The 27,303-nt window shown below is 43.3% G+C and overlaps 1 protein-coding gene across 1 annotated transcript in view; it reads right to left on the bottom strand.

Annotated features, from left to right (window-relative positions):
- Window positions 1-25,762, bottom strand: part of DNAJC5 (DnaJ heat shock protein family (Hsp40) member C5) — a 29,532-nt gene extending 3,770 nt beyond the window's left edge. The window contains exons 1-3 of the mRNA XM_082491004.1: window positions 25,627-25,762; window positions 7,537-7,604; window positions 2,252-2,388 (exon numbers count right to left, since the gene is read on the bottom strand). Coding sequence (XP_082347130.1) covers window positions 2,252-2,358 — 107 coding nt within the window. The 5' untranslated portion in view covers window positions 2,359-2,388; window positions 7,537-7,604; window positions 25,627-25,762. The remainder of the gene's footprint in view (window positions 1-2,251; window positions 2,389-7,536; window positions 7,605-25,626) is intronic.
- Window positions 25,763-27,303: the final 1,541 nt, after the last annotated feature.

The raw sequence follows: 27,303 nt of genomic DNA, 5'->3' as shown, positions 1-27,303 counted from the left end.
TTCAGACTGCTGGATTTGGCCCTCAGAAATCCAATGGAAAAAAAGACACTGAAGAAAAGTAGTACTCTTTTTTTACCCCTCAGCTCCAGCAATTTCCACCAGGAAGTTTTTCTCTTGCTAAAGCAAAGACCAAGCTAACAGAAAAAAGACACACCACAAGTCTGAGGTATAGTACCAAAGAATGAATAAATGCAAACTGCCACAGCTGATCTGCAGTGCCTGAACACAAAAATAGAACAGACAATCACTTGTGGTTAATGCACCAATTCCTGTGCAGGAACAAAGTACTTTTCAGTTCAAGGCTTGCTAGAACAGAAAAAGCTTCAGAGTTTCGAGGTACCAGAAAAATCACAACGTACTTCCCTAACCACGCTAGATCTCTCACAACTAAATGACAGCAGCTTACAGTCCCCAGAGGTCTTTGAAGATGGCACAAAAAAATTAGATTAAGCATTGATAAATTTGCTAGTTCTGACATGGCCCAGGCTATTTATAAAAATCAGCAGAAATAACTTTGCCAAACACCTCCTTATAAACAGAAAAAATGCCATTTTGCCATGTGAGCCATTTGTGCTCCCAAGTAGAAATATGACACAGAATTGTATGCTAACAGTTCTCCTCCACCAAAAAAGGTACTTATCCTCCTACAGAAAATTGCGACAAAGTCCCATATTTGAGAAATACACCAGAAGCCTGCAGACATTTACATGACAACTTTGTAGTGAGGAAATATTTAGACAAAGAAAGATTTGTGCAAGTACACATTTGGACATGCACGCAAATATATCACAGCATTCAAAAAAATCAAATAAAAAAAAAATAAATAGCGTGTGCATTTGAAACACTCAGACTGTGAATGATGCTGTTCGGGTAAGTAACGTCCATGGCTGCCACTAATGCCATAGCCTCAGTGAGGACTGAAATAATCACAGTTTTTATAGTTAGAGGGAAGTTATATAAACTTGGAAAGGGCTTAGCTACTATCAGGCTGCAACAAATAAATATTTTTCATTTCCCATTTCCTACACGTACACAAACCCCACAGGCCAGCAAAGGGAATGGAAGCAAGAGGCGCTCAGTCCTCCTTTTCTAAGGGAGCAGCAGAGGAAAGAAGGTTAGATGAAGGGTCAGGTAAGCATGCACTGTCTAGCTTAGTTCACAGGACTGACTTCAGACTGCTGGATTTGGCCCTCAGAAATCCAATGGAAAAAAAGACACCCTAGGATCTAGTTGGGTCCTTCCTCCAAAAGAAAAATTGCTGCAGTTTTTCCCCCAAGAAGGTAAAATTATTTTCTAGTTGCTAAGGCTGGAAGATTACAGATTCAAACTTCCACTTAAAGGTTTTTGGAAGTCACAGCTAATTTTTGAGAATCTGCGGATCCAGTTTATTCATAGACATCAGTCTTAAAATGTAACTTTGGAAGGGAGAAAGTTTTGGTAAATGTTAAAGACTAAAAGAAAAGAAGTTCCAAAATGAGTATCCGCAATTGAAGATTACTACTGACCCCTAGTGTAATGCTGAATACATTGCCACCTGTCAAATAGACAAGTACAAGACTGTACCTCATGCTTATCGTAAAGAAGCAACTGCATATAAGCAGATTTGGGGGGAATGCAGGAAGGGAAGATGTTACAGGACTTGTTTGTTTTTATCTGGTCAATGTGAAGCCATTTCATGTGTCTAACTCCAAATGAAATACAGTAAAAAATCTTCTTTTAGAAATAGTAACTCCAGATACAGTAAGAAATTCTGAATGGATTTTCAGAAAAAAAGTCATTGTTGATACTCAGTTTTTATCCTTATTTGCATCTTTAATTTATACCTCACTGTGCAGAACTGGAAATGATGGACAAAAGGGCAGTACTGCCCATCTGTGGTCCCTCTAAGCCAGACACAAGGCTACGTAACACGAAGAGTTTAACTCCAATCACACCGCCTTAAAACTCTGTTCAACTTTAGATAAGGACCTTTCAGAATGAGACTGCATATTTGAGAATTTAACCTACTGGAGATAAGATGTAAAAATTTAAGAGCACACAGCTCTTGTATACAAAGCCTCGGTATGTTTTCACATCGATTTTTGCAAGAATCAAAGAATCATCCATGTTTTCACCTGGTTTTCTTACACGTTTTTCTTGGAAAAGGTTTAAATAAACCAACTGGAGCCTATACATAAATACGGCATCTACTGAACACTCAACTAAAGCTATTTGTGCTGTTGGACAACAGGCATAAAACTCGAACCTTTACCTGTATGACTTTTTGATATCATCTGAAGTGGCATTCTTGTCCAACCCCAGCACGTGGTATAATGATTCTCCAGAGGTAGAGAGCGAACGTTGCCTCTGGTCTGCCATCTTGAACTAACCTGAGGAGAGAACCAGCCCCTGCCAAAAAACAGATTAAGAAATGCTCAAACAAAGAACATAGACCTTATTAATAAAATCAGCCTTGAAAACAGAGTTTCCATGTGAAAATTCATCTTTTATAAGGTTTAAACGGGCTTTGAAAAGAAAAAGCTCTTAACATATGTGGAAGTTAAAAAGTTACAAAGCTCAATGAATTATCAGGAAACTACTATCACGTTTTCAGCACGACGCCGGGCACCCTAGAATCCCCACTGTATATACTCAATTCTTCTTTCCAAAAATCCCAAATCAACAGCTGATTTATAGCTACAGACATGTTCTACATACACATCCCTAAAGCTACTTCATCTTCTTTCTTAGTCTTAATATTGAGATAATTCATCTGTGATAATACCTATGAAAACAACTTGACAACAGACAGGTCGCTACGACATTGACGCTGCCTTTTTTGCACCACCCTTGCACAGGGATAAGTTATTTCATTTGCATTTTCAATTGCAGACATTCTACATAAAAAAAAAAAAATTCCCAAAGCTCCATGCAGCTCCCCAAACCCCATCTTCCCACCTTATCACTGACACCAGGTCGAGCAGAATTCTTTAGACAAATCCAGTTTAACTACGCCTCTGCATCCCACCATGGAAGAGGGGATGCCTGCTCACTTAGAGAGGAGATCTCCCCTCTCATAATTTAAAGTCCTGGACCAAACACTTAACACATATTCTAGCTAAAATCATGCCACTTGAACATGAACTAACCTCCTGCTCCAAATTCAAATGTGAAAGACCTCAGAGGTCTCCCCTGTGCCATGCCACGGAGAGATATGGTTATGTCCTCTAACATCCTGAGGAGATTAGCATCTGCCGTTCTTTAGCTGCAGACCCGCAGCAAGGATGAGCATCGAAGAGAAGACTATTGGCTATTTTTGGATTATGTCATTACAGTTAGCCTACACCAGATTATGTAGCCTTTGAAAAAGATATTTAAAGCACCAGACTTTTCTAATTTAACTCTTTATCTTATATAACAAAGTTAATAACTTCAGCTTTGAAAAGGCTACCTGAAAGAAATACTCTCAGGCATCTTGCAGAGCGCAGTTCTCGGTATGACCTCATAGTGTTGATACGCTTCATAAAACCCACAGTCCCGTTTGTACCCACACACAGGTATCGCACGCCTGTACAAGTGCAACTACGCGGCAAGGATGACGATAAAGACTTTCCTGTCTTTCTCGGAGCCTACCGTTAACTACTCTTCCACGTTTGGCCTCTCCAAATTTAGTTTAATGCTGGGCACTATGACCAGCTTCTCTGACGGGAATACACCGGCTAAACTAGCAAACCCCCATCTAATTTCCCTCTTTGGCAGCTCTGGTAAGTTTAATTAAAGGCTACCTAATAAGGAAGCTATAAATTATTATTATTAATAATAAAAGGTCTAAAACCTAATGCTTTGGCTAAGAATTCAAAATATGCCCCAAATCTGGAAGGTGAATGTGTGGGTAGGAAGAGAAAATCTTCCATTTTCTTCTAAAGGAAAGGAAAGGTTTGTTTTTTACTCTTCAGCTACTGAAAGGTTTCTGTGTGAGAGGAAAATTATCGAGTGCTGCGAGACACAATACAACCAACTCATTTATTTGGGCACAGTCCGATTCAGTGAAATGAAAAAAATATATTTCAGGAAAGAAATCCCACATCCAGGAATACACCAGGCACAACCCTCCGCGACGGCCTTTTCCCATCCGCAGCTCTGGGCCACCCCGGCGGCAGCCTCCCAGCCCCCTCCAGCCAAGCGGTCCCAGCGCTGAGGTCAAAGACTGATGATCCTGACGTCTATCTGGTAATCTAGCTAATCGCGCAGTCCTGCTCCGACCGCCGCCCTGGCTCCCCCGTGCAGCTTCTCCTGCTCTCCGACCACGACCACCACCGCTTCCTCGTAGCCCTCCTGGGAGAGAAACTCCCTCCCGCAGCTCTATCACACCGGTCACCCATTAGCAGCATCCAGCCAAGGGGAGCGTGTCCATCACTACTGCTCTTTGCCAGGGACCCATGGGATTAATCTGAAGTCGGGGGGGGAAAGCATCCTGGTTGAGATTGTACACGTTAATTTAGCTCTTCCAAAGGTATTGCTTCAAACTGGAGCTTCGAGGGCATTATGAACATTTGTGTTGTTTAAAGTCTGTAGCTCTATTGAAGCGTAACAAGCTTCCTTTAAAATCAATCCAACGCGCCCTTGGTGCACAGATGCTGCAGATCACAGGTATACGCTATGTTCTGCTTAACAAAATCCCCACTGTTAAATTAGGGCATATTTGTTTAATAAAAATGAATTCAATTTGATCCAGGCAATGTTTATCAGTCTGCAGGCTACCTGTCAAGGATAAAGACAGGCATAGGAATAAAATTCCACACTGCTGCAATCTTCAACTGCTTCAGTCTGAAGAGTTCAGGGTACCCACAGTTTGGTGGAATGCGGTGTCTGCATTAATTTTTCAAAACAGGTATGAAATGGAGATGTTGGCTTTGGGAGAAGAGCGGAGGACAAGGTGGTAATGGGAATTCATCTGGGAAGTTTGTTATTTAAGGGGACAGAAGAGTCTTATTACTAGGAACGCAACCTTTGGCTTTTCAAATATGAAACAGATAATAAAGGTGCAAGTTATTTAAATTCAGAGTACTTCATAAAGCAGGATATTATCTGTCCTACTGTTTTTACAAGTGGCTCTAATTCACGATACTGAAAGCTGCTCTGTATTTTTAAAGTGTTGTATTCAGCAGCCACACACCATCTGCTACGTATTCTAACCAAGCAGGATGCCCTGAAGAGGTTTCTCTCAGAAGGCTCTGAAGAAAGGTAATCCCCTGGATTAAACAGCACAGTTTTTAACCATCTGTGTACCAGAATATCCTGCGTTAGTCAGCTGTACCAGAAAACGCAACTCTTTTCAGCAGGACCAGGTAAGTATAATTGGTACCCCCTTACTGAAAAGGCTTAGAATAAACCCGATAGGTTATATGGAAGCCAGCCTTAACATTTTAAATACATCAATGGTAAATTAAAGCTAGAAATAAAATTAGTCTTTCTAAGGTTCCCAAAAGAATCCTATCAACTTTCACGAAACTGGTGATATCTCAGTTTCCGCTGACCCTTTTATAAGTTGTACGTAACTCATTAAAATAGCAAACTATTGTTACAGCAAAGAAAAATGAACAGTTCTCTGCCAGTTTAGGGAATTAAACACTCACAGAACATCCCAGTGAATGCCAGCACCAGAAAGGGTGACAGCACATCGGGTGGCCAGAAACAGGGAGGGAGGACTAAAACTTCATCTGGCCCCACCGAAAGACGCTGCAAAGAATTTCACTGGAAGGGGCAGTGAGGGGGCATCAGCTTTTCCAGGAAAAGGTGCTTAGCGGTGTGGCAGGACGGAGGGTGGAGGTTACCGACACTGCGCACGCAGGGAGCAGATGATCGTAACAACACTGAATCGCAGGAGTCGGATCCCTGCTAGAAAGAACCGCCTCGCACCAATGAAGTGATGGGGGGCAAATTCCAGGGACAGTATCGGCGCTATTGCAGGGTCGTTAGCAGCCGAAAGCAGGCTAACAGTGGCACTGTTCGTTTCACTTCAAGGCTGAAGCAGTAACTATTTATTCATTTATAAACCTGTGGAAACTGGCAAGTACCAGGTTGCCTAAAATATCACTTGTCCCATATCCAATTAATTTTGTGTATTTTTCCATGTAAGTCACAAAGGCACAGCCACTCACTTGAGCTTCCTCACTGGAGGAAAGACTGCTTTTGAAAGGACTTGTGGCAGTTCAGCTCCACTGATCAAAATCAGAAGGGGCAGAGGAAAGCAAACAATGTTAACTTTAAAAATACTACTACAGCAGGACATTGGGGTACAATCTTCACCAGAACTTTAATTTTCTTAATACCTGTCTATTCATAAGTTTAAGTTACTAAAAAAGAAAAAAACAAAATCACACCATGAACGCACGCGCCAATGCACAACCTTTAAGTACGCGCTGTTCACAACGATTTTAGTGAAGTGTCTATCTTCAATGTAGGGAATATGGCTGTCAACAGTTGTTCCAAAAAGTGAAATCCTATTCTAAGGGACAAAATTCACCACCTCCTGACACAGTAAATGGTACTTCCCCACTAGACATTGGACAATGGAAGGTCATTAACCTTAACGGATAGTCTCTATCCAAATTGCACCGGGTTTGGTTGAAACCAAAAGAACGAAACAGTTTCTGAGTCTCTCTGTACATTGCCAGTAACACAGAGAACAGAGAAATCCCCAAGAGGGGCAGGTAAGAAACAAGAGGAATGGGAAAGTCAAGCTCACAGCCGTGCTGGAAGCGCTGGTCGGGAGGAGAAGAAGAGGTCGACTGCTGCCCCAGCGCAGCCCAACACCACCAAGGCACCAACCCAGCAAGCGTCTTTAATCCAATAATAATACCTGTATACTAATACCTGTAACGTTGTCAAGCCCTCTGCAATCACAGTTTTAAAAGTGTATTAGCAGATGATTGAAGAGACTAGCTTGGAAATGATGTTTTGCCAGCTCTTACAAGAATTATGCCTAGTTGACACTTTATTATACACCTTCAGGAAGCACTAGAGTATTTTAGGAAATATTTGTATTCTGCAAATCATTTCTGATTAATATGTGGTAAAATATAATGTCAGTTAAATTTAAGATTATTAGTTTTTCAAATATTTCAAGTGCAGACTAGCTACAGATGTTAATCTTAATTAACTTAATCAACTAGTGTTTACTCGTAAAAGTCTAAATAATAAAAAAAAAACCAAACCAAAAAACACTAGTAAATATTGATTTATCACAAAAGTGAAATAGCACCACTGGTCTTCGCATCCTGTCCATCTGTCTCAGACTCATTTAGAGTCATTCTCACAATCTGCTATTTTTCTAGGGTAAAAAAAAAAAAAAAAAATCATTTTCAAAGGGGAGAGGAGAGGAACATATACAAGATTGTATTATCAAAAAAAAATATGAGGTCTTTTAAGCTTGGCTTCGTGAGGTATTAGAAATTTCTAAAAGAAACTTTGCACTTTGCTTCCTCAGCATAATTTTGCGTTTAAATGTGTGGAATTTTTTTAGCTACAAGAGATGAAAAAAACCACAGTACTTACCTGGTATCTAGCTTGAATATTCTAAGGTAAGCGGTAACAGCCTCCACACACCTCTAAAACTGAACCTCCTAAAGAAAAAAACAAAAGAAAATCAACTGTTTGCAAATTCATATGTTCAGGGCTCATTGCAAAGTTATCATCACTTTATTTTATTATAACAATCCTTCGTAATATGCTAAAGACAAGATGTAAGTGACATAAGAGAAATGTAATCTTCTATACTTGTACAGAATTTTCACTTCAAGCAGGTAAGTATTGAAGCCACCCGGTACGCGGAGGCATGCTGCAGTCTGCACACATCTCATCGTCACACACCTTCCTACAGCACCATGAGCTGGCATCAGAGAATACATTTTAAAGCCTGCATTTACGTATTTTCATTATGATTCCACTCAAACGCCACCTTGATGTGAAAGTCCAGAATAAACCAGAAGTATTTTTCCCGTCCATAATATTTTATACCACAGTAAGTCTCCGCAATGTAAATACTTATATTTGGAATTGATTCGCTGTCAATGTAAGTTACAAATATTTTAAAGTGCAGATTCAAGGGCTCTGTGCTTTTATCTGTAGCTTCAGCCTCTTTTCCCAAGCCTTTCACCATGTGAAAAACACACACTTATCTCAAATAAAGATACCAGTCGCACAGAAACTCGAATAACCATTATCTGTTTAAGACTTTGGACTTCTTCAACTTGAGCATTCGTGAAATATCTGTACTTAAAACAAGAGAAGCGTGTTTTTCAAGTCTTGGTAATCTGTAATGTTGTTAGAGAGAGACTGCTAAAGCAGCTTAGCTAACAGAGCGGACTGCCAGCTCCACAGGCGGCCAGCCCGTAGCGCCAGCCTGCCGGGGAGCCCAAACCACAGCGCCGGCACAGGCTCGGGGCAAGGCGAACCACTGCAGAGCAGGACTCTGCAATAGCCCGGAGAGGTTTAGTGGCGTTCAGATGCCTTCATGACAAATAAACGTCTTTTTTTATTTTTTAATATTTCAACAGAAAAACAGTATTGTCTGTACAGCACTTTTCTTCGCAAGTTATTAACAGCACTGCCACCAAGATGAAGGAGACGTGCAAGTGCACGGAGTAGCTGAATGCCACTATGCCGTTTCTAATGCCACTCTACCCGGCATCAAAATTGGTTCTTGCGCTTAAACAGCTCATTTCCATCAAGAAACCCACACTTTTATCCTATGCACATTCCCTCGTCCTGAAGCAGATTACCCGAAGTAGCAACAAGTCTCACTTCGGCGTACAAGGAGGAAGAGAACCTGATGTGACCCAGCAACACAACCCCCTTCTTTCAGCGGTCAAGGCTAAATTAGACAGATTGCTGCAGATCTCCGATCACACAAAGATGAGAATGAATGGACAAGAGGAGCCTAGGAAATGCTAGATGATGCTATGGAAAAATTTAGGGAAAAATCACTGCAACACATTAAAATATCTTTCCGATTAAGCAGGTACGGGATACATCTAAGTCCACGTCATTAATCACAAAGTCATTTAGGCATTAGATTACTGCACAATAAACTGCATGAGTGGGACTTCAGAGCAGCTTTCACCCACTAAGTCATCGCTTAGTCATCATCTAAAACCCTTTCAACAGATTCCAAAGAACAAGCTCTGAATGCACTGGAGAAATAAACTCCCCATTCAATTAAAAAGTACGCCTTTCACAAACTTGAAGGTTTTAGTGTGGCAAACAGAGATGTTGGGAATACACCCAGTCAGCTGTTGGCATTACTGACCAGAGAACTTGTTTTATGCAGCCTGTGAGAAGCCGCCTGATCTTAGCAACATATCCATAAATGGGTAAGAATGAACCAACCGACCAGTAAATAATCACCTTACTGTTGATGAATCTGTTTAGTTCATTTGACAGATACTGTCAAGGGCTTTTCCCGAGAGATCAAAGGCAGGGAGTGCACAAGCCACAGGCAGAATTTAAACTTTCCCACTCAGGCAGAGCGCACGCAATATTAAAGGGCAGGCTACCTCTCAGGTGGAAAACGTCCTATTTTGTGAACCTATAAAAGCTTCCAGGTTCCCTGCCCGCCACTTCCTTCATTACAAAGTAATCAACAACTGAACATTTCCAAAGCGACCTTTAGAAAGCTGCGGGCGGTCAGGGGGCCAGCACTCAGAACCATGGCCCAGGCTCTTTGGACACTGGGGACAAGACCAGACTTGCTCAGACAGACGCGTCCACCAGTTTTGCCTGTGGTCACCCCAAATCTTCTCTTTCAATCTCTAGCTAGCAGATGGACAGTAACTTTTTTTTTCCTAAATAAGCTCTGCCTTCATACCTAGATGAAGACCATCTTTACATTTACCTCTAATTCTGTGTCAGACAGCGACCTAAGCTGCAGAAATGTTGACAGTCAAACCGAAAACCAGCCACAGTATGCTCAATTTATGGATGTACCCAGCTGGAAATCCATGAATGAAACAGGAGAAGACAGCAAAGTCCAAATTTGCTTTGGCGATTTGATTATACTTGCTTGCCTTTAACAAAATGAGCTATCCCGCGAAAGTCAGCACTTGGCATATAGTGAAGTAAATGAAAATACAATGTGTGGACAGAAGCTTCAAATAGTTCAACTACAAGATTCCAGCCCAGGTCTTGTCAAAACTCCATCAGAAGAAAAGTCTTTATTTTTTATAGTACACATACACAACCCTCAGCCAGGTACAGAACTCAGAATAGATAGAAAAGTATTTTAATCTTAATATGGATGCAACCAGCAATATTTTCTTCAGTCTCTCAGCCACGCCAATACAAAGTTTCATTAACAGCAGAAAGCCTGATTTACAGCTGGAAATAACTGAACAAGACCAAAATAAATTCCAAAGGGAATTATAAAAATCAAAGTACATGCGACACCCGCGCCAACGCTTTCGCATCACCCCTTCCTCACCGCATCCTCCCGCGCGCGCTCCCTGCCAGCGCGGCGGCCATCCGCAGCTCCCCTCTCCGCGCCTTTGCTCGCTTGCTTTCTGTGGCAACCGGCAATTCTAATTTAGTGACTCAGGAATGTTTTGATCTACCCACCCAATCTCATTATTCAGCAGGCCAGATCCACTGACCCAGAGCTCTACATAATACCCTGCCTGTAATTACTCGTAAATATCTCTCCTCCTTATTACATGATATTCACAATACAAACAAAAGGAGAGAAAATGAAAGGACAGATGCCAGAAAAGAAAAGGAGGCATTTAAAATAAGATTAATGGATGTTACCCCGTTTCAAAAACCACAAAAATTTGAAGGAAAAAAAAAATGGGGAAGGGAATAAGTAACTGTTTAAGAGGCAGAGAACACACATATAAGTATGAAAATCAGAAGAAAAGATTAAAGAATGATGACGATAACAAAAGCAAGCAAAGCTACACAAATGCAAACTAAATTCAGCAATGCATTATAATTGTGGCAAGTTTTGTAAGACAAATGAAGAAATTTGCTTAAGAGGTTTGCCTGTTCTTTCAACCATTTTGCTCATACCAAAACCAGCTCTTCTAGCATCATTTGTCCTGCAACTTTGAATCCGAGTTATCAAATATTAAATTTTCCCCATATACTGTGACCACAAATAGCGCTCAGCACCTTTTCTTTCTCTAACCAAGAGATACATACTACCTTGTCCTTACAGAAATCAGACACGCTCTCATATCTATTCTTTTTGATAAAAAAATGTATCTTCTGCCTGCCCTAACCTCCTCTGACAGATGCAGGAGAACCATTTTTATTTAACGGTTCTATTAATGGAATTGTCATCATCCTGTTCCATATGTTGTTAACAAAAGGAGAAGTATCTTTGGGATACCTTGCTTCATAATCCATCTCTGTCATGTATGTGAGCTGTATCATAGTTATCAAGTATTTAAAGAATTAATGTTGCAATAAAGGCATAATAAAAATAATCAATAGACCAAATAGAAACTCCCAAGTCTTTATTTTCAGTCCTTACTTGCTCATATCACTTGCAAAACGAATGAGTATTGGAAAAATGATGTGAAAAGGCTGAAGGTAAAGCAAACTGGCTAATAAATGCACTCAGAAGAGTACTACTATTTTAACATACTCTTCATGAACATTCCTCTAGCTGTCTTGAAACACTAATTTTTTACCTATTAACTGTAGCACTAATATTTACTATTTCATTAAAGCGTCCAAGAGTGAGTGAATTGGTGGTGTTTAAATTTATATCACAGCACAAAAGCGTTTTAGCTAAATTTTGCTATTCAGTTTGCAGCCTTTCACTAAAGGTCCTGTGAGAAATCTCCTGTCCACAACAGCATTCTGTTTTAATGTAAATCCTGATGTAAAGCTAACCTAGTATCCAGGGAATTAATTTCAAATGTGTGCATCTTGCTCCCACAAAAAAGAATCTTACTCTGGCCAAATTCATTTGCCTTTGGAACAGAAGATAGGTCTCCAACAGTGAAAGACTGACACTAAAATCTTCATTAAATTCTCCTAAATCTAAGTTTAAAAAAACCCCAGACACAGAACTTTTAAATACATGAAATCTAGGACAACACAACTTCTCTGCTAAATTCAAGTCTAATTTCATGTAACATCCATCGTTGACAACTGAAGGGAGGTTACACTGAAACTTGTGACAAACTTAACTACAGTGATACAAGTGTTGTTTCTCTAATACGCTTAGCGGATTAAAATTTAGCCATTTAAGTCTGATTGACCAACCTGTTATAAAGACTTGTGACCTTGTACCCTATACAAGAGTAAGATTCAAACTTCCTAAAGAAGGTTTTCCATATTAGGGGGGGGGGGGAAATGTAAAGTATTAGTTAGATTCTCATTTTCTATCCTCTCTCCTCAACTAAAAGAATTACTCTTTAAACCCTGGGTTTTTTTAGTGGATTCCCTACTTAGGATTTCATTGCTCCTATTTAATCCTTCAGCAAAATGAAATTATTGTTTATGGCATTACAGTAGTTTATATGGCAGAGTGCAAGTGTCATAAACTGTATACGGTTATAAAAAGCCCCCTACATCTGCTTACTCAGCTATTAAAAAAATTATGAAAAAACAGTAGTTCTGCTTGCCTGCCTCGTTATTACTCTTAATTCTTTCTCTATATAATCTATGCAGCGTTTGAATCGCTGTCACTACTCACAGCATGCAAGTTCACTAGAGCAAATCAGAAAACCCACTACTGTGGGTGGAGTGATACTGATGCCACTTAGTTCTTCTAGAGAAGAAATATCTTAAACTTCTTCAAAAGCATCAGTGCAGAGGTACAGCTCCATTTGTGCTAGGTGGGTTGAATAAACTATATCAATAAAAAAAAAATCATATTGTTTATGACTATACCAACATAGTCAAAGCATTAAACCTTTAAAATATAGAAAAAGTCTTGGAACAAACAGATGGGATTTATAAAAATGGGATTTATACTATTATGTCACACCTGTAGGTAAGACAACTAAAGGCTTTTAAACAGCAATAGAAGAAAAAATGTCCATTGTCCCATGTGACAAAAGGTTCAAAAAATGGGATCAATTGTCAAAACGCGATCACCAACCTCTGGCCATCCTGCTCCAAACACTTTGCCACTTTCGGTAGGTGGGGGATGAGATTTTATCGCCTGATGCAGTAACTCTACAATAACCATACAGGAATCAAACCAACTTCAGCAACAGGTTAAGGAGACAACGCTGGCCTAAGCGGAACGTTTTTACAGCCCGGGCTGGTTTTGCCTGGTCAAAAAGGCGGCACAAAGTGAGGTTACAGAGTACATCTAAAAAAGCCATATAAGCAGCCTGAGCGGCAAAAGAAATGACACAGTGATCTTCCCAGACATGAACACATCTTTCAAATTACAAGTTGGTTGGCAAAGAGAAAGAAAAAGAGATTTATCAGAAATTAATCTGAGAGGGCAGGATAGGGGAAGATTACCCTCTGTACTCATCTGCAGGAGCAGGAGATGGAGAAAGTTCCCACCTTCTTTCACTACCAATTGTGGAGGCAGATGAAAAGGTAAATATAGGTTCCCTCCCCCCAAATTTAAATAACGTAAAAGTATGGTTTTACAAATTGCAAAATGTAGATAAAAGTTATTGCACAACTAATTTATTATTGTAATTGCTTTGTTGCCAAATAAACACTCTTGGTGGTTTCAGTCATGAACAGTTTTTGTTTATGACTTTGAAATGAATAGTTTACATTAATAAGTAAAAAAGCAAAAATTAAGAGCAGGTTGTACCAACCGCAGAAGGTAATTCACATATCTTCAACCTGATTGAAAATGATCAAATCTGGTGTTTCCCTTTGAGAAACTTTATCTCTGTTCTCAGGTTATTAATCTCTGCCATTCGCCTCTTCAATAGTTATCTCTTCCCCCACCAAGTACACAACTCTTCTTCTCAAAAAGTTGTGAATAAAAAAGCAAAACAAGCAGAACTGAATAGCAGAATTTATAAAGCCAAGTTTCCAGAAACAACCACCCACCAAACCACCTAGCTCAGGGAAAGAAAAGATAAAATGCCTTTAGATGACCCCCAGGAATCCAATGGAATTGTCTCTGTATCATCAGAGCCTTTCATTCTCTTTCACAGGGTAATTAGGTTTTAGTAACCTACAAGATTTTACTCTAAAAATTAAGCTTATTTCTTTAATAATACAGGCAGAAAACAAACTTTTTTTCCCTGATTTACTTTTATCTCATGTATCTGATCAGGTCCTCCCAGCCTAAGAAGATGTGTAAATATTCAAGCAACACTTGTATCGGCTCAGTTGTGAAGATTTTAGTTCCAAAGATTGTCTTTTGCAAAGTTTAGAAATTAAAAATATATAAAATTTCCTTCTTCTCCTAATTGCTCAGCTGTATTTCCCCAGTTTTTGTGGAAAGTGGGGAGGAGACTTCACTACTTCGTCATTTCACTTCCTCACAGAAACTGCCAGAGAGAAGAACATTTTAATTTCCTCCCGTAAAAAACGGAAAAACACGGCCTTCTAACATACGTTCAGACTTATTTATTAAACCATAACGAAACAAAGGCAAAACCAGCACAACAGATTTGTCTTCTTTTCAGATGAGATTGAATACTACCCAGAATTGTTAAAAAAAAAAAGCAAGCCCCCAAACCACACCACCGCTCATTTTCCCTTCCTAAGTGCAAGGCTGCCTCCAGCACCGCAAGCTTCAGCCCACAAAGCCAGCAGGGCAGTCGAAGAGACGCTGTGCCAGTGGTCACACCTCGTAAGGACATCCAGACACCAAGAAATACGAGTTTTAATAACAACCTGGTTTATTCACGCTGACATAACTTTCTGATGCAGGTCTGGTAAGGGAGCGATTGGCGGGTATAGCCTCACGCTGAGGTACGCCAAGGCACGACAGCAGCTCGGGAATCCAGGTCAGCAGAGCTACAGCAGCTCCGGGTGACAGGTCCCTGGTGTAAAGGCACCGATTGTCACCGTTCCCTGTTAGTCAGCCATCACCAACACAAGGGGAAGTCGCTCCTGCAGCTGAGAAAAACACGCCAGGACAGAGCAGTCAGTGCTGTAAAAGATGTTTAAGGTTGAAAAAACCCCATTTTTGATCATTTTCAAATACACCCTCCAAACCAATGCTTTCCAGAAATTGCAGATTAAAGTTATAATCACTCCAAAAACATTTTTTAAACTGCATGCCCTCTTCCACCCTAGGATCGCCAGACTCTGCATGAACTGCACTGCTGCGAACAAGCTGCAATACTGCCATGAAGTGCGCAATCCCGTTAAGCCTCAAAAAAAAAAACGCAAAACAAGACATCACCCGGAATGAGCAGTCCCCTGATTACAAACAGGGCACAGGCTGTAGGCTAAAGAAAACCCCTTTGAACTCAAACACTGTGCCAGGGCGAGGGGGTGAGCACCAACCCAAGCAGACCATCTCCAGGCCCCCAGGTAAACCACTGCCCAAAACACAACTCGCCACCTAACAGAGAAACCACAAATTGCTTTTTCCACCGCCCATCTCATCTGAATTAAGGACGACACTCCCCCAGCGATCGCAAGACCTCAAAGCACAACTCGCAGGTCGGCAGATTAGAAGCACCCCTGCACAAACACCGAGCAGTTGAACAGAACTAAAAAACCGCGAGTGAAATGGCAAGTCATAAATACAGATTTACTAAGCTAATTGATACAAACAAATATGTATTTTTGACATGCAAGACATTCTTCAGTCATCTTCATACCAGATTCCTCCTCACCAGATATAGCGTCAGATTTTATGGAAAATCATGGAATTTCATGGAATCACAGAGTTTTCAGAGTTGGAAGGGACCTCTAGAGATCATCCAGTCCAACTCCCCTGCCAAAGCAGGACTGCCCAGAGCACATTACTCAGGACTGCATCCAGGCGGGTCTTGAAAATCTCCAGAGAAGGGGACTCCACCACCTCCCTGGGCAGCCTGGGCCAGTGCTCTGTCACCCGAACCGTAAAGAAGTTTTTCCGTGTATTTGAACGGAACTTCCTGTGTTCTAACTTGTGCCCATTACCCCTCTTCCTGTTACTGGGAACCACTGAAAAGAGCCTGGCTCCATCCTCCTTCAACCCACCCTTTAGATACTTGTACGCCATAATAAGGTCTCCCCTCAGCCTTCTCTTCTCCAGGCTGAAGAGTCCCAGCGCTCTCAGCCTTTCCTCATAAGGCAGATGCTCCAATCCCTTAATCATCTTAGTTGCCCTTTGCTGGACTCGCTCCAGCAGTTCCCTGTCCCTCTTGAACTGGGGAGCCCAAAACTGGACACAGTATTCCAGTTGTGGCCTCACCAGTGCAGAGTAGAGGGGGAGAATGACCTCCCTCGACCTACTGGCCACACTCTTCCCTATGCAGCCCACTATTCCATTGGCCTTTTTGGCAACAAGGGCACATTGCTGGGCCATGGATAATTTACTGTCTACCACGACCCCCAGATCCTTCTCCTCAGAGCTACTTCCCAGCAGGTCCGCCCCTAATGGTTTAAAAGGCACGGGGAGATGAGTTTCGTACCTGCCCCATTCAACTCCCCAACAAACCGACATTTAGAAGATAAAAATGGTTAAGATTTTCACGATAAAAATCTGAACCGACCAGCACAGCTTATATCACTCAAACTTCTTGTTGTGGCAGGAAAACACAACAAAATTCCTTTTCTTTTGAAGGCTGGGCAATGCTGGAGGGGGATGCCTTCGTTGCAAATATTTTTATTTCTTCTTAGGTCAACTAAAACGGAGCCCACGTCCAGAGGTAAACACACAGTGAAACACAGCAGGAAGTACCCCGGGACAGATTCCCTAGCGATCAAAACCAGTGTTCGTAGCACGGAAGAACGGCACAACAAATCCATTGCTAATGTCATTATATTTTTACAACACACAAAGAATATATGCGCAGGACCTAAGAGCTTGTACGTTGTCTCCACCCAGCTCATTTGGCTAGAAATATCCAACCAAATCACAGGGTTGGATTAAAAGGGTTTTTAATTTAAACTGACATTTTCTTACAGGAGATAAACTCTTTGGTATTTTCTAACTATACAGTGTGGTTTCACCAACAAAAAGATTTATTTTATACTACTCCTACAGAAAAAGTACTGCTATTTATTTCCACTGTTCTCTCACTCTGCATACATTTAATCTGCAAACTGCGTGATGAAGTATGTCCTCAGTTCCGCCATTCAGTCTGGCAACAGTATTTCATGGCTACTTAAAAAAAAAAAGCCCATAATTTAGAAATAATAAGGCAACTGAGAATGGTATTTGTCCTACTGATTTTCCCACTAACTCACTAGTGATTAAGAATAAAAGACGGCTTAAATCTCAGAACATAAACTTAGTTTGCAAACCCAGCACTTAAGGAAAAGCCATGTTCTAGACTTTAATTGCAATTGAGTCTTCTAACGTTATAATCGAGCTAAGAAATAGAACATCTGAACGCATATAGATTTTATAAACTAACTTTTCAGTCCAGAATCCCACTTCAGAGGACTTAGAACACAAATGCCACTATTATACTGATGCATAATTTAATCACCACCATTTCCAACCACACGCCTTTTTGTTTCAGTGTAGAGAATTACCACATTCAGTCTTTTTTCCACCTAAAGTAATAACTGAGAACAAAGCCAGAAAACCCTATAGTACTTGTGACTGTGACGCTTTTATTCCTCCCTCTGATCTTAACGAACACCAGAGTATGACAGATGTCTCTCCAGTGCCTGCATACATGACACGATGCTGTCAATGCAGTGTCAGACCAGTGTTATTCTTATACACATTCCCCAAACCAAGGGCACATCTTCCTGAAGATCCTTAAGAGGAACAGAATTAGTTGCAAAATAGCACCTTTCCTCATTTAGGGTCATTTTTACAGAATATTTTGAACATCTACACATTTAAACAGCCTCAAAACAGCAAGGAAGGAAGAGTGAAAGTCACCACAGAAAGATAATTTTTATCATGCAAGAGGGACTAACCGGGCTTTATACAGAAGACGTCAACAGACTGACTCACTGGAAGAAACATGGTTTTAAGATAAGACACAGGAAACCGGGGTAAGGAATTGCACATTATAGGCCAACTACAGAAGATGCTGGGTTTTCATCATCCAAGATGCTTCATCCACCATATATTCCATTTTGAGACCCATAATAAAAAATAGCGTCATGTCGATTGCTGTCCCTGTTATCCAAATCACTCAGTGAAATACCGAGGTATGCTTGGGAAATTATAACTACGCACCTTCCAAACACCTTTTGATTAACTCTGCCTGGTTTTCCTAACTTAGTTGCAAATGGCAAATGTTGTAGCAAAGAAATTTTTAAAAGTGCAACAAGAATGAAGTGAGTGAGTGCGGAGATTTGGAAGTTTGTAGGAAAAGGAAGAGTGAGAGAGTCATTAAGGAAGATAAATATTTTCACTAACTACTGTCCAGGCAAAATATTTCTGTTCACTATGCATTTATTTTGCTATGTGATAAAAACGGTCTACTCAAAGCAAGAACGTTATTTCCCAGCATTAACATTAGGGCCTTCAAAAGAATGACTGACTGACCGACTAGTGATTTGTCAAACCAATCCCCGACGATGAGAAAAGACACGTTCTGAAGAAAAGACATGGTTCATTGCCTATTTTTCTTTCACCACTCAGACCAGAATAACTCCTTGAGACACGCATCAGAATCGTGCACGTGCGGAGAAGCAGCATCCCTACGCGATAGAGCATTGGTTAGTTATCAGATGGAAAATATTCCTAAAGTTCACAAAGAACAGCAACTCAGAATGAACCTGTAACTTAAATCAATTCACTGCTCTGAACAGTAACTGAATCCGTTTTTTTAACTCAATTTAGAGCGGGAAATCCGCCTGCTTATAGCTTCCGAGAAACAGGCCACCTCCGATTTCAGTGGAGGCACTGAACAATTTCATGGTCCCTTCCCTCCTCCTCGAGGAGTAGCAGGCGAGGAGATGCCAAGGGCGTGCTGGGAAGAGTGGAGGAACTAGGAACGGCAAAAGCTAAACCATACACGCAAGAAGGAAAAGGATCGGGCACCTGCTCCCACCAAGGCCCCACCAACCACGCTGAACCACCTCACCCTCTTCCAGAGCTCGCAGTACACCACGAGGTCCCCTGCCCAAAACGTCCTGTAGAGCAAGTTAGTTGAGGCGTATCGGATGAGTCCAACTGTTTTGGATCAAAGCGGTTATTGGTCTGACCTGGAACAGTATCAGGATAACTCCAGTCCCTGATGGACCTGAACTAGAGCAGAACTTAAAAAAGGAAGCACTGCTTCAATTCCCTGTGCAGACACCAGATGATTTCACAAGGATCCCACACGCCCTTTGTCAAAGCATGTGAACACTCATTAATTTTATTTCCCTTTCACCCGCCATTATCACAGCGTCCCATGTCCCCCGAAAACACACTGCCACGCTCCAGTATCTAAGCAAGATCTTAACACATCCTGTTTTGTTCGCTGATAGCCCTTCTCGTACTTCTAAATATCAGATGCAGGAGCAGCAACTTTCATGCTGACATCATGACTACAGAGAAGAAAAATCAAGACACTTCTTAACATATTAAAAAAAAAAAAACCAACCACCTTAACTGCATACCACCAAGTACCACTAGATGCAACCTGAAATTGTAAATATCTTACTTGATGCAACCAAGTCTTGGTAGAATTAATTTCCTGCATCTGGCATATTCAAAATTATTGCAGACACTGTCACTACGAACTGCCCACAAAAACGGTTGAAGTCCCCCTCCCCTCTACAAACAGCTTGTTTAATTATGTTTTTCCAGTGTCTCCCCGAGAAGCAGACTCATAAGGAAAACTCCCCAATGACTGACCCAGCCCAGGCAAAGGCCCGAGTTACACACCACACGCTGCAACTGTGACACAGAATTACAAACTATTTCTGAGCATAAATAACATTGCTAAGATATTACCATCACAGTAACAGAAAATCGTGTTAAGACATAAAAATAAGTAATGACAGATGGAAGGGAAAAAAATATTTCCATTTGAAATGCAGCCAAAAATTTAAAGACATAAAAGGGGAAAGGCAAACAGAAAACCTGGGCAAGTTTCTACTTTTTGTAACTGCATAATTGCCCACTGTAATGGTATCAGTAAACTTTGGACTTTTCCTATCCGCACTGCAAAATATTATAAACATATAGCTCCTATATATTCACTTTTTCTACAGATTGTCCTGTAAAAGCCATAAATGTTCCAGAATCCCTACCACTGCCACCTAACGCAACTTTAGTAAGACGCAGATGAAACCAGGTAAGGACTGCGAAGTGCCTCCTGTGTGACAGAAGCGGGATGGTGTATGTCAGTGCTCCTGGAGCAAGCAGTTAAAAGCGGTTCTTGACAGATATATGAAGATATATTCTGGGAGGGAAGAGGAAGCCCAGAAGGTCGGGGAAGCGCAGGGTGCTGGCTGTATCTCTGGTTCGTGCTCTTCTATCAACTTCTCCCCACTGGTATGAGATACTGCCCGGCGTTGTGATCAGATCTAAAGAACTATTTACTTACATCATTCATCTGTCAGAAGCCACCAGACCATCATCAGAATACCAGTTAATGACAGCATACTTATGTCATGAAAAAAAAAAAGGTTCATTAACAGTGCTTTGGATAAGAGGTAACTAAATGCCACTGGGTTTTTTGTTTTCTCAACCATTTACCCAACAACACTTACATCAGGGTACTGAAGTATATTAAAAGGAAAAAAAAAAAAAACACCAAACAATCTTTCATCAAAAAACTCCATTCTCATTACAAGGAATTTGAGCAGATTATGAAAGTGGAGAAAGCAGTTGCTAACTGAAGTTAACTTGGGCCTAGAAGACTTGTTCTGTTTGCACGGGAGCTACCGCACCGCTGCGCACCACACACCTTCCATTTTCTGCTACCCATGCCTGCACGAGAGGGTGAAAAACATCTGGAAGAAAAACATACTGAGATTTTACAGTTGGGCCTACAATGGCACTGGCACTGAAAGCGTTTCAGCAGTACTGAAGAAGGCAGAAACGGACTTTAAAAAGGCACATTTTAGTGCAATGCAGATATAAGGTAATTGCAATTAGGAGAAGTTGCCAGGACGTAAGAAATTTGAACGTACACTAAGGCAATCTCATTCACATTCTCCCAAGAAAAATCTACACATCAACAATGCACTAAAAACCTTGCAATCTAACACCAATAATTATTATTATTTAGCTATTCTATGCACACACACACAAAAAAAAAAGTTACTTTTTTTGGTAGCTACTATCGCTTCATTAAAAATATTTAAACTATGTTTGAGGAATGTTTGCCCTGGAATGTGGTTCTTTTATATCAGTTTACACTGCCTGAAATAAGAAACAAAGTGCCTTCGAAGCTAAAACATGTACTTTCTAGTAACTGTGCTTCGTATGTTTTTATTGATTAAGAAAATACTTCAACTGAACTTCTAAGCAAATCTTCAAGTATAGCACCATTCAAACTCCTGTCTCCCAAGATTAAAAGCAGTCCCTGGTTAACCAACCAGCCTCAACACATAGTAGTTGACACAGTAACAAAACCGTAAGAATAAAAAATACATTGAAACAACTGTAAGAATCCACAAAGAGCTCTTTAGAGATTATAAGCATTGGCAACCTGCTGACAGCACACACTGACCAGGGGCACCAAGATCACCCCTCAACTGCCTTTTTACCCTCCAAGCCTCGTCTTTCGCCAATGCCCAGCCAGCCACCAAATGATCCTGGATGCGCAGAAGAGCTTTGATGGCAGGACAGGTAGCTAGGGAGCTAAATATGCAAAAAATACTTACATGGACACCTCTAAACCAATATTACTTAATTCAAATTACTTGAATCACTGGGGCGCAAGGAAAACAACTTTTTCATGTTAAAAAAAAAACAAAACAAAACAAAACCAAAGAACAACAGTGCGACACTTTGCTTTGGTCCTCAGCATCAACCACCTTCCTCATCCCTCTGTCCTTTGCCACAACCCATCTGTCTGATGGCCCAGGTGGCCACACAACTATTTCCTGAGACCCTGGACTGGCCCACTGCAGCCCGCTGTGCCATCTGCTTACGAGCTGGGGGTCACCTCACGGAAAACAAGGAACTTGCCAAACCCCACAGTCCTTGGGAACGTCTCTGACTACTGGAGAGCCACATCTTCCTTGGCAGAGGCATTCCCTCCCTAGCGCTGCTTCACGTTCCACCCAGTCAAGTGCAAACCAGGCGGGTAAAGCTGGAGGAGAAGAGCCGCGGGGAGCCCCGAGCTCAAACTGCAAGCGGTGAAGCCAAACAAATAAGACTTGCACAGCTCAAGATCAAACTGCAAGGTAAATCAGTTATTGTATTAAAATTACCTTATATTAACCTCCATGCTTGTGCGTTTGACGGCAGAGCAGTGAAAATGCTGGTAGGTGACATTTTGCACGCTCTGAACAGAATACTGGCACTCAGACCTATGTATAAGCTTTGCAGAAAAGTTCTGCCAACCCCTTCCCTTCCCAAACATACAGAAAAAAATATTTTTATCCAGTTATTAACATTGATGATGCTTAAAAAAGAGAAAACACTGGCAAACTGATTAAAACAGGCAAATACGGCAATTATCGCAGGCCAGTTGAAGTACTGTTAGTATAAGCTGAATCATTTAACAGACAGACGGGATTTGCAGAACCACCTCCCATTCTTAAATTGCACCCGCTTCCCCAGAGAGGATATTCTGGCAACTGAGATCATTTAAAAAAAAAAAAAAAAAAAAAAAAAGTCATACCAGCAACTTTTGACATTTAACCTAAAACATGATTTCTTAAGTAATCCAGTTAGGCTTCCATTAGTATTCACTATCAAAATGCTTAAATATAGACAAAAATCCTTCTTGAAGCTTAAAAAGAGAAGAAATATGACGATATAGAGCACCATTGCTGACAACTACCACCTCCCTAACAGCATAACCTGCAAATTCCGCCAAAAGTCTCAAAATCAAGTTTCATATTTGTTAGGTTCCTAAGTCATATTCTGGTACCACTCAATTTTTTCCAAAGTATGAAGATCCAAACACCACCGCTGACTTGACGGATGCCTTCACACAGCACAATAAGAAAAGCTTGTGAGTATCACAGCTGTATTTCAGCCCCTGCTCTGATCCTCCGCTGCAAAACAAGGCTCTGGCGGGCTCCAGCCACCTTGGGTAACTTCATAACTGACATCTGGTTGGTGACAGTGCCACCTCAGCCACAAACCACATCAACTTACTGCAACCCAGCTGTAAAACAAAGCACACCAACCCCCAAGCAGCCAGGAGGCGGATCGCTTGGCATTCAGGAAAGACCGACAGGGTGTTTATACTTCTTGGGAATAATCAACATGGATACAAGGTCTATGCCAGGAGACAAAACATACTACATAGACCTTACTTTTTCCAGACACTCACTGATAAAAGATGGTTAAATATAGCATGCAGCTACCCTGTGAAGTTGGGAAACCTCTACTTTGGTTTCTCCAGCACTTTGAACCTACAGCCTGCAATTTATCAATACAAGACATCAAAAATTTAGGAGGAAAATGACCACGTTGGAGCATCTCCCCTTTCATTTAAATGCTGTGGACAAGCACTAAGATAAAATAAAGGAGGGAGGGAAATAAGCATTTATTTATGCTCATAAAAAGCTGTTTGACTGGAAATCTCTCCAGACTCGGGGTTATCCACGAAGCAGATTCTGCATGGCCAGCATCATGACAAGTTTCTCCAAAGTCCTTAGAGCACTACAAGAAAGCCCCAGGAAGCCGCTCAATAAAAATAAACTTCTTTTCATCCTACACTCTATATATTAAAGTCAATTTCTCTTTGACTCCAGCTTTTGCCTCCCTTCTTTTCTCCCTCCCAGAGCACAGCATACTTGAATTATTAGAGCTAATTCATTAATGCAAATGAATTTGGCATCTATTTCTCGGGATCTCTTAGTCAGATTAGGACTCTATCTAATTTTCTATCAAAAACAAACAAAAATGCAAACACTGATCCTCAGCAGCCTGAAACCAACAGATGCCTTAGAACTTGAAAACTCCTTTACTGAAATTGTGGTCAAAAGAATAAATTCCACTGAAAGGTGGCTGCCACTATTCAAGAATTTAAATAGGTACAATCCTGACGCATTTCAAAAGGAAATCCTCTCAGATTTGCATACTTCTGATAGCTTAATTTTCCCAATGAAATGGTCAGCCACTGGGTGAATGCGGCCTACAAGTTTTTGCTTCAATAGCAGCAAACTAATACAGTATTTAAACACAGATATAACATTTTTGTTTCCTTAAGATAAGCTAGCATGAGGACATTAGGCAGACATCAGCTAAGAGAATTATATTATTTCATACTGATGTCAGACGACGTACAAGATTTATGCCAATTTTTTAAGCTTTACCGCAGGAGAATATTAAGCACACAGCTCCACAGCAACGTCTCACAGCACACGAAAATTAACACCCCAATAAAAACAAACCTAAAAAAGATAAAAAGGCTTGGCTTTTCCTTTCTGTGTCGTATGGCGGCAGTCAGGCACGGATGGCTTTCACCTTGCTCTCCGAGGGAGAAACGGCTCCATCAGCGCAATATACTCCAGCAATAAAGTCAACGGCTTTGTGTCACTACGTGTGCAACAGCAAGATATCGATAAAGCATAAAAGCAAGAGCGAGGCGTTATCAGTGAATTCGCCGTCTCAGTTCCGTCCAGTTGCGTTCCGTATCACCACAATTACCTGACCGGAATTCTTAATTCGAGAACCAGGAGACACCGCACGAATAAACAGAATTGTGCTGCCTTTGCAAGTTTCTCATTATAAAGGCTGGATTTACTTCCCCTTGCTAATACGTCATTCATTAAGCACATAATAATTTGAGCAGTTACCTTTTTTTTTTTTTTTTTTTTTAAAAGAAATTAAGCAGAACAATGTAAGGAAAGGGAAAGCAAAAATCACCCCAGACCCCTCCAGCGACAGCCCGGTCCCCGTGAGTCACACACCACCCGTGACTTTCATTTAGAATTCACCTTTCCAGGCCCCTTTTTTGGGGGTTTCCACCCCCCCCACAGACCTCGATCTTCCCCGCGCCGAGGCCGCAGGGCCCCGCACCGCCACGGAGGGACGAGGGGGCGGTGGGGGGGAGGACACCCGGCATTTCCACCGCCCCCGGGGGACGGGGATCCCGGGAACGGGCGGGGGGGTGGGGGTGGGGGGGTGGATCCCGGGGGAGGTGGGGAGGGATACCGGGGAAAGGGGTGGGGGAACGCCGGGGGAAGGGGGACACACGCACAGGCCGCCCTGCCGGGCAGGGATGCTCGGCCGCCCCCCCCCGCCTCAGCCGATGCCACCGGGGACGGGCAGGAGGAACCCCCGCCTCGACGGGCCCGTCTCCCCCCCCCCCAAAAAATCCCTCCGTTCCCCCTCCCTGCTCGGTCCCCGTTCCGCTCCCGCCTCCCGTTCCTCCCCCCCCCCCCCGCCCGCCGGTAGCACCAGCTCCATCTTGGCCTCCACCCGCCCAGGCCCGGCCCCGCCGCCGCCGCCGCCCTCACCTGCGCCTCACGGGCGGGCGGGGGCCGGGCAGCCCCCGGCCCCACGGTGCGGGGCGGCTCCTGCCGGTGTCCTGCGGCCCCCCCCGGTCCCGGCGGCGTTACCTCAGCCGCCGCCAGACACCGAGCGGGACCCGGCCAGGCCGAAAGGCGGGCGGGGGAGGGGCCAGCGCACCGCGCCTGCGCACCCGGCGGCACCGCTGCCGCTGCCACCCCCGCGGGGCGCGGGCGCAGCGTGGGGTGGGTGCGTGGCCGTGGGGGCGCGGAGCGCGCGACGTGGGTGGGTGGGCTTGTGGTAAAGGGCGGGGTGAGGGGGTTGGGGGGAGAGAAGAGAGTGGTAAAAAGAGAACTTCCCTGACCGGGAATCGAACCCGGGCCGCGGCGGTGAGAGCGCCGAATCCTAACCACTAGACCACCAGGGAGCGATACGGGACATTTCAGCCTGCCTTACTTCCTGCTCTACTGCGGGGGTGGGCGGGGGAAGCAGAGGAGGAACACCGTGGGGCCGATCGTGGGGCCGGGGACCGACCATGAGGCTGACCATGGGGCTGGGGGCTGAGTGTGAGGCTGGGGGCTGAGCACGGGGCCGACCATGGATGGGGCCGGGGGCCGACCATGGATGGGGCCGGGGGCCGACCATGGATGGGGCCAGGGGCCGACCATGGGGCCAGGGACTTGACCATGGCTGGGGTGGGGGCCTGAGCATGGAGGTGACCATGGGGCCAGGGGCTGAGCACAGAGCTGAGCATGGGGCTGGGGGCTCACTATGAGGTGGGGGGCTGACCATGGGGCTAACCATGGAGCCAGGGGCTGACCATGGATGGGGCCAGGGGATGACCATGGAGGTGACCATGGGGCCGGGAGCTAAGCGTGGGGCCACAGCGGGTCTGGGGGCTCTGGGCTCTGGCAGGGCAGGGGGCTGCGGCAGGGCAGGGGACAGGACCAGCATATCACCTTTGGGCTGCAGACTTGGCACTTTGCTGCTTTTGCAGGCGGCATGGGGGACGCTCAGCCTCCAGCGCTCACGCACATCGCCCCTTGGCTTTAAATCAGGTTCGTGCAGCGCTATCATCACCTGCGCTTTTTCCCGGGGTGCTGCGCCCAGCCTGACGCCTGCGCATCCCCACATGGGCTGCCGGCTCCAGCGTGCCACAGGAGTGCGGTGCTGAGCCGGTTCCTTATAACAAACAAATGAGCACTTACAATTAGAGGAAAACAGGTTGGGTTTTTTTTTTTTAAGCTCAAGAGTCTGAGCGTTTTTCCCAGTTGCTCAAATTTCCTGGTGCTCCTGGCCGCTCCCTGGGGAACACTGCTGTTTCCCACCGGCGGCTGAAAGCCTGACTTTCCCCCATCCAGCGTGTCCCGGAGCGGGTGACCCCAGTGCCGGTGTGGGAACGCTGCCCGGGCACGGCAGCTCATCCCGGCGTCCCTCCTGCCACAGCCCCACTGGCCTGTGACCTCCCGGCGCGGCTCTAACGGCCTTTCCCGTCTGCTGCCTCTGACTCATGTTTTAAAGAAACGAAGGATGATGAATCCCATTCGCCAAAGGAGTCATCGCCATTAATCACGCACCCGCGCCCTCTCCTCGCTCCGGCCCCGGCTTCCTTCGGCGGCTGCCAAGGCCCCATCCCCAAACCGGCTCCGACGCTGATGCTCCAGAGAACACCCGGCACCTCTCCC

The sequence above is a fragment of the Vanellus vanellus genome, assembly GCF_965231255.1.
Source record: "Vanellus vanellus genome assembly, chromosome: 15".
Taxonomy (NCBI): Eukaryota; Metazoa; Chordata; class Aves; order Charadriiformes; family Charadriidae; genus Vanellus; species Vanellus vanellus.
Note: the sequence above shows the minus strand (reverse complement) of the source record. Positions and strands in the feature narration are given on the sequence as shown.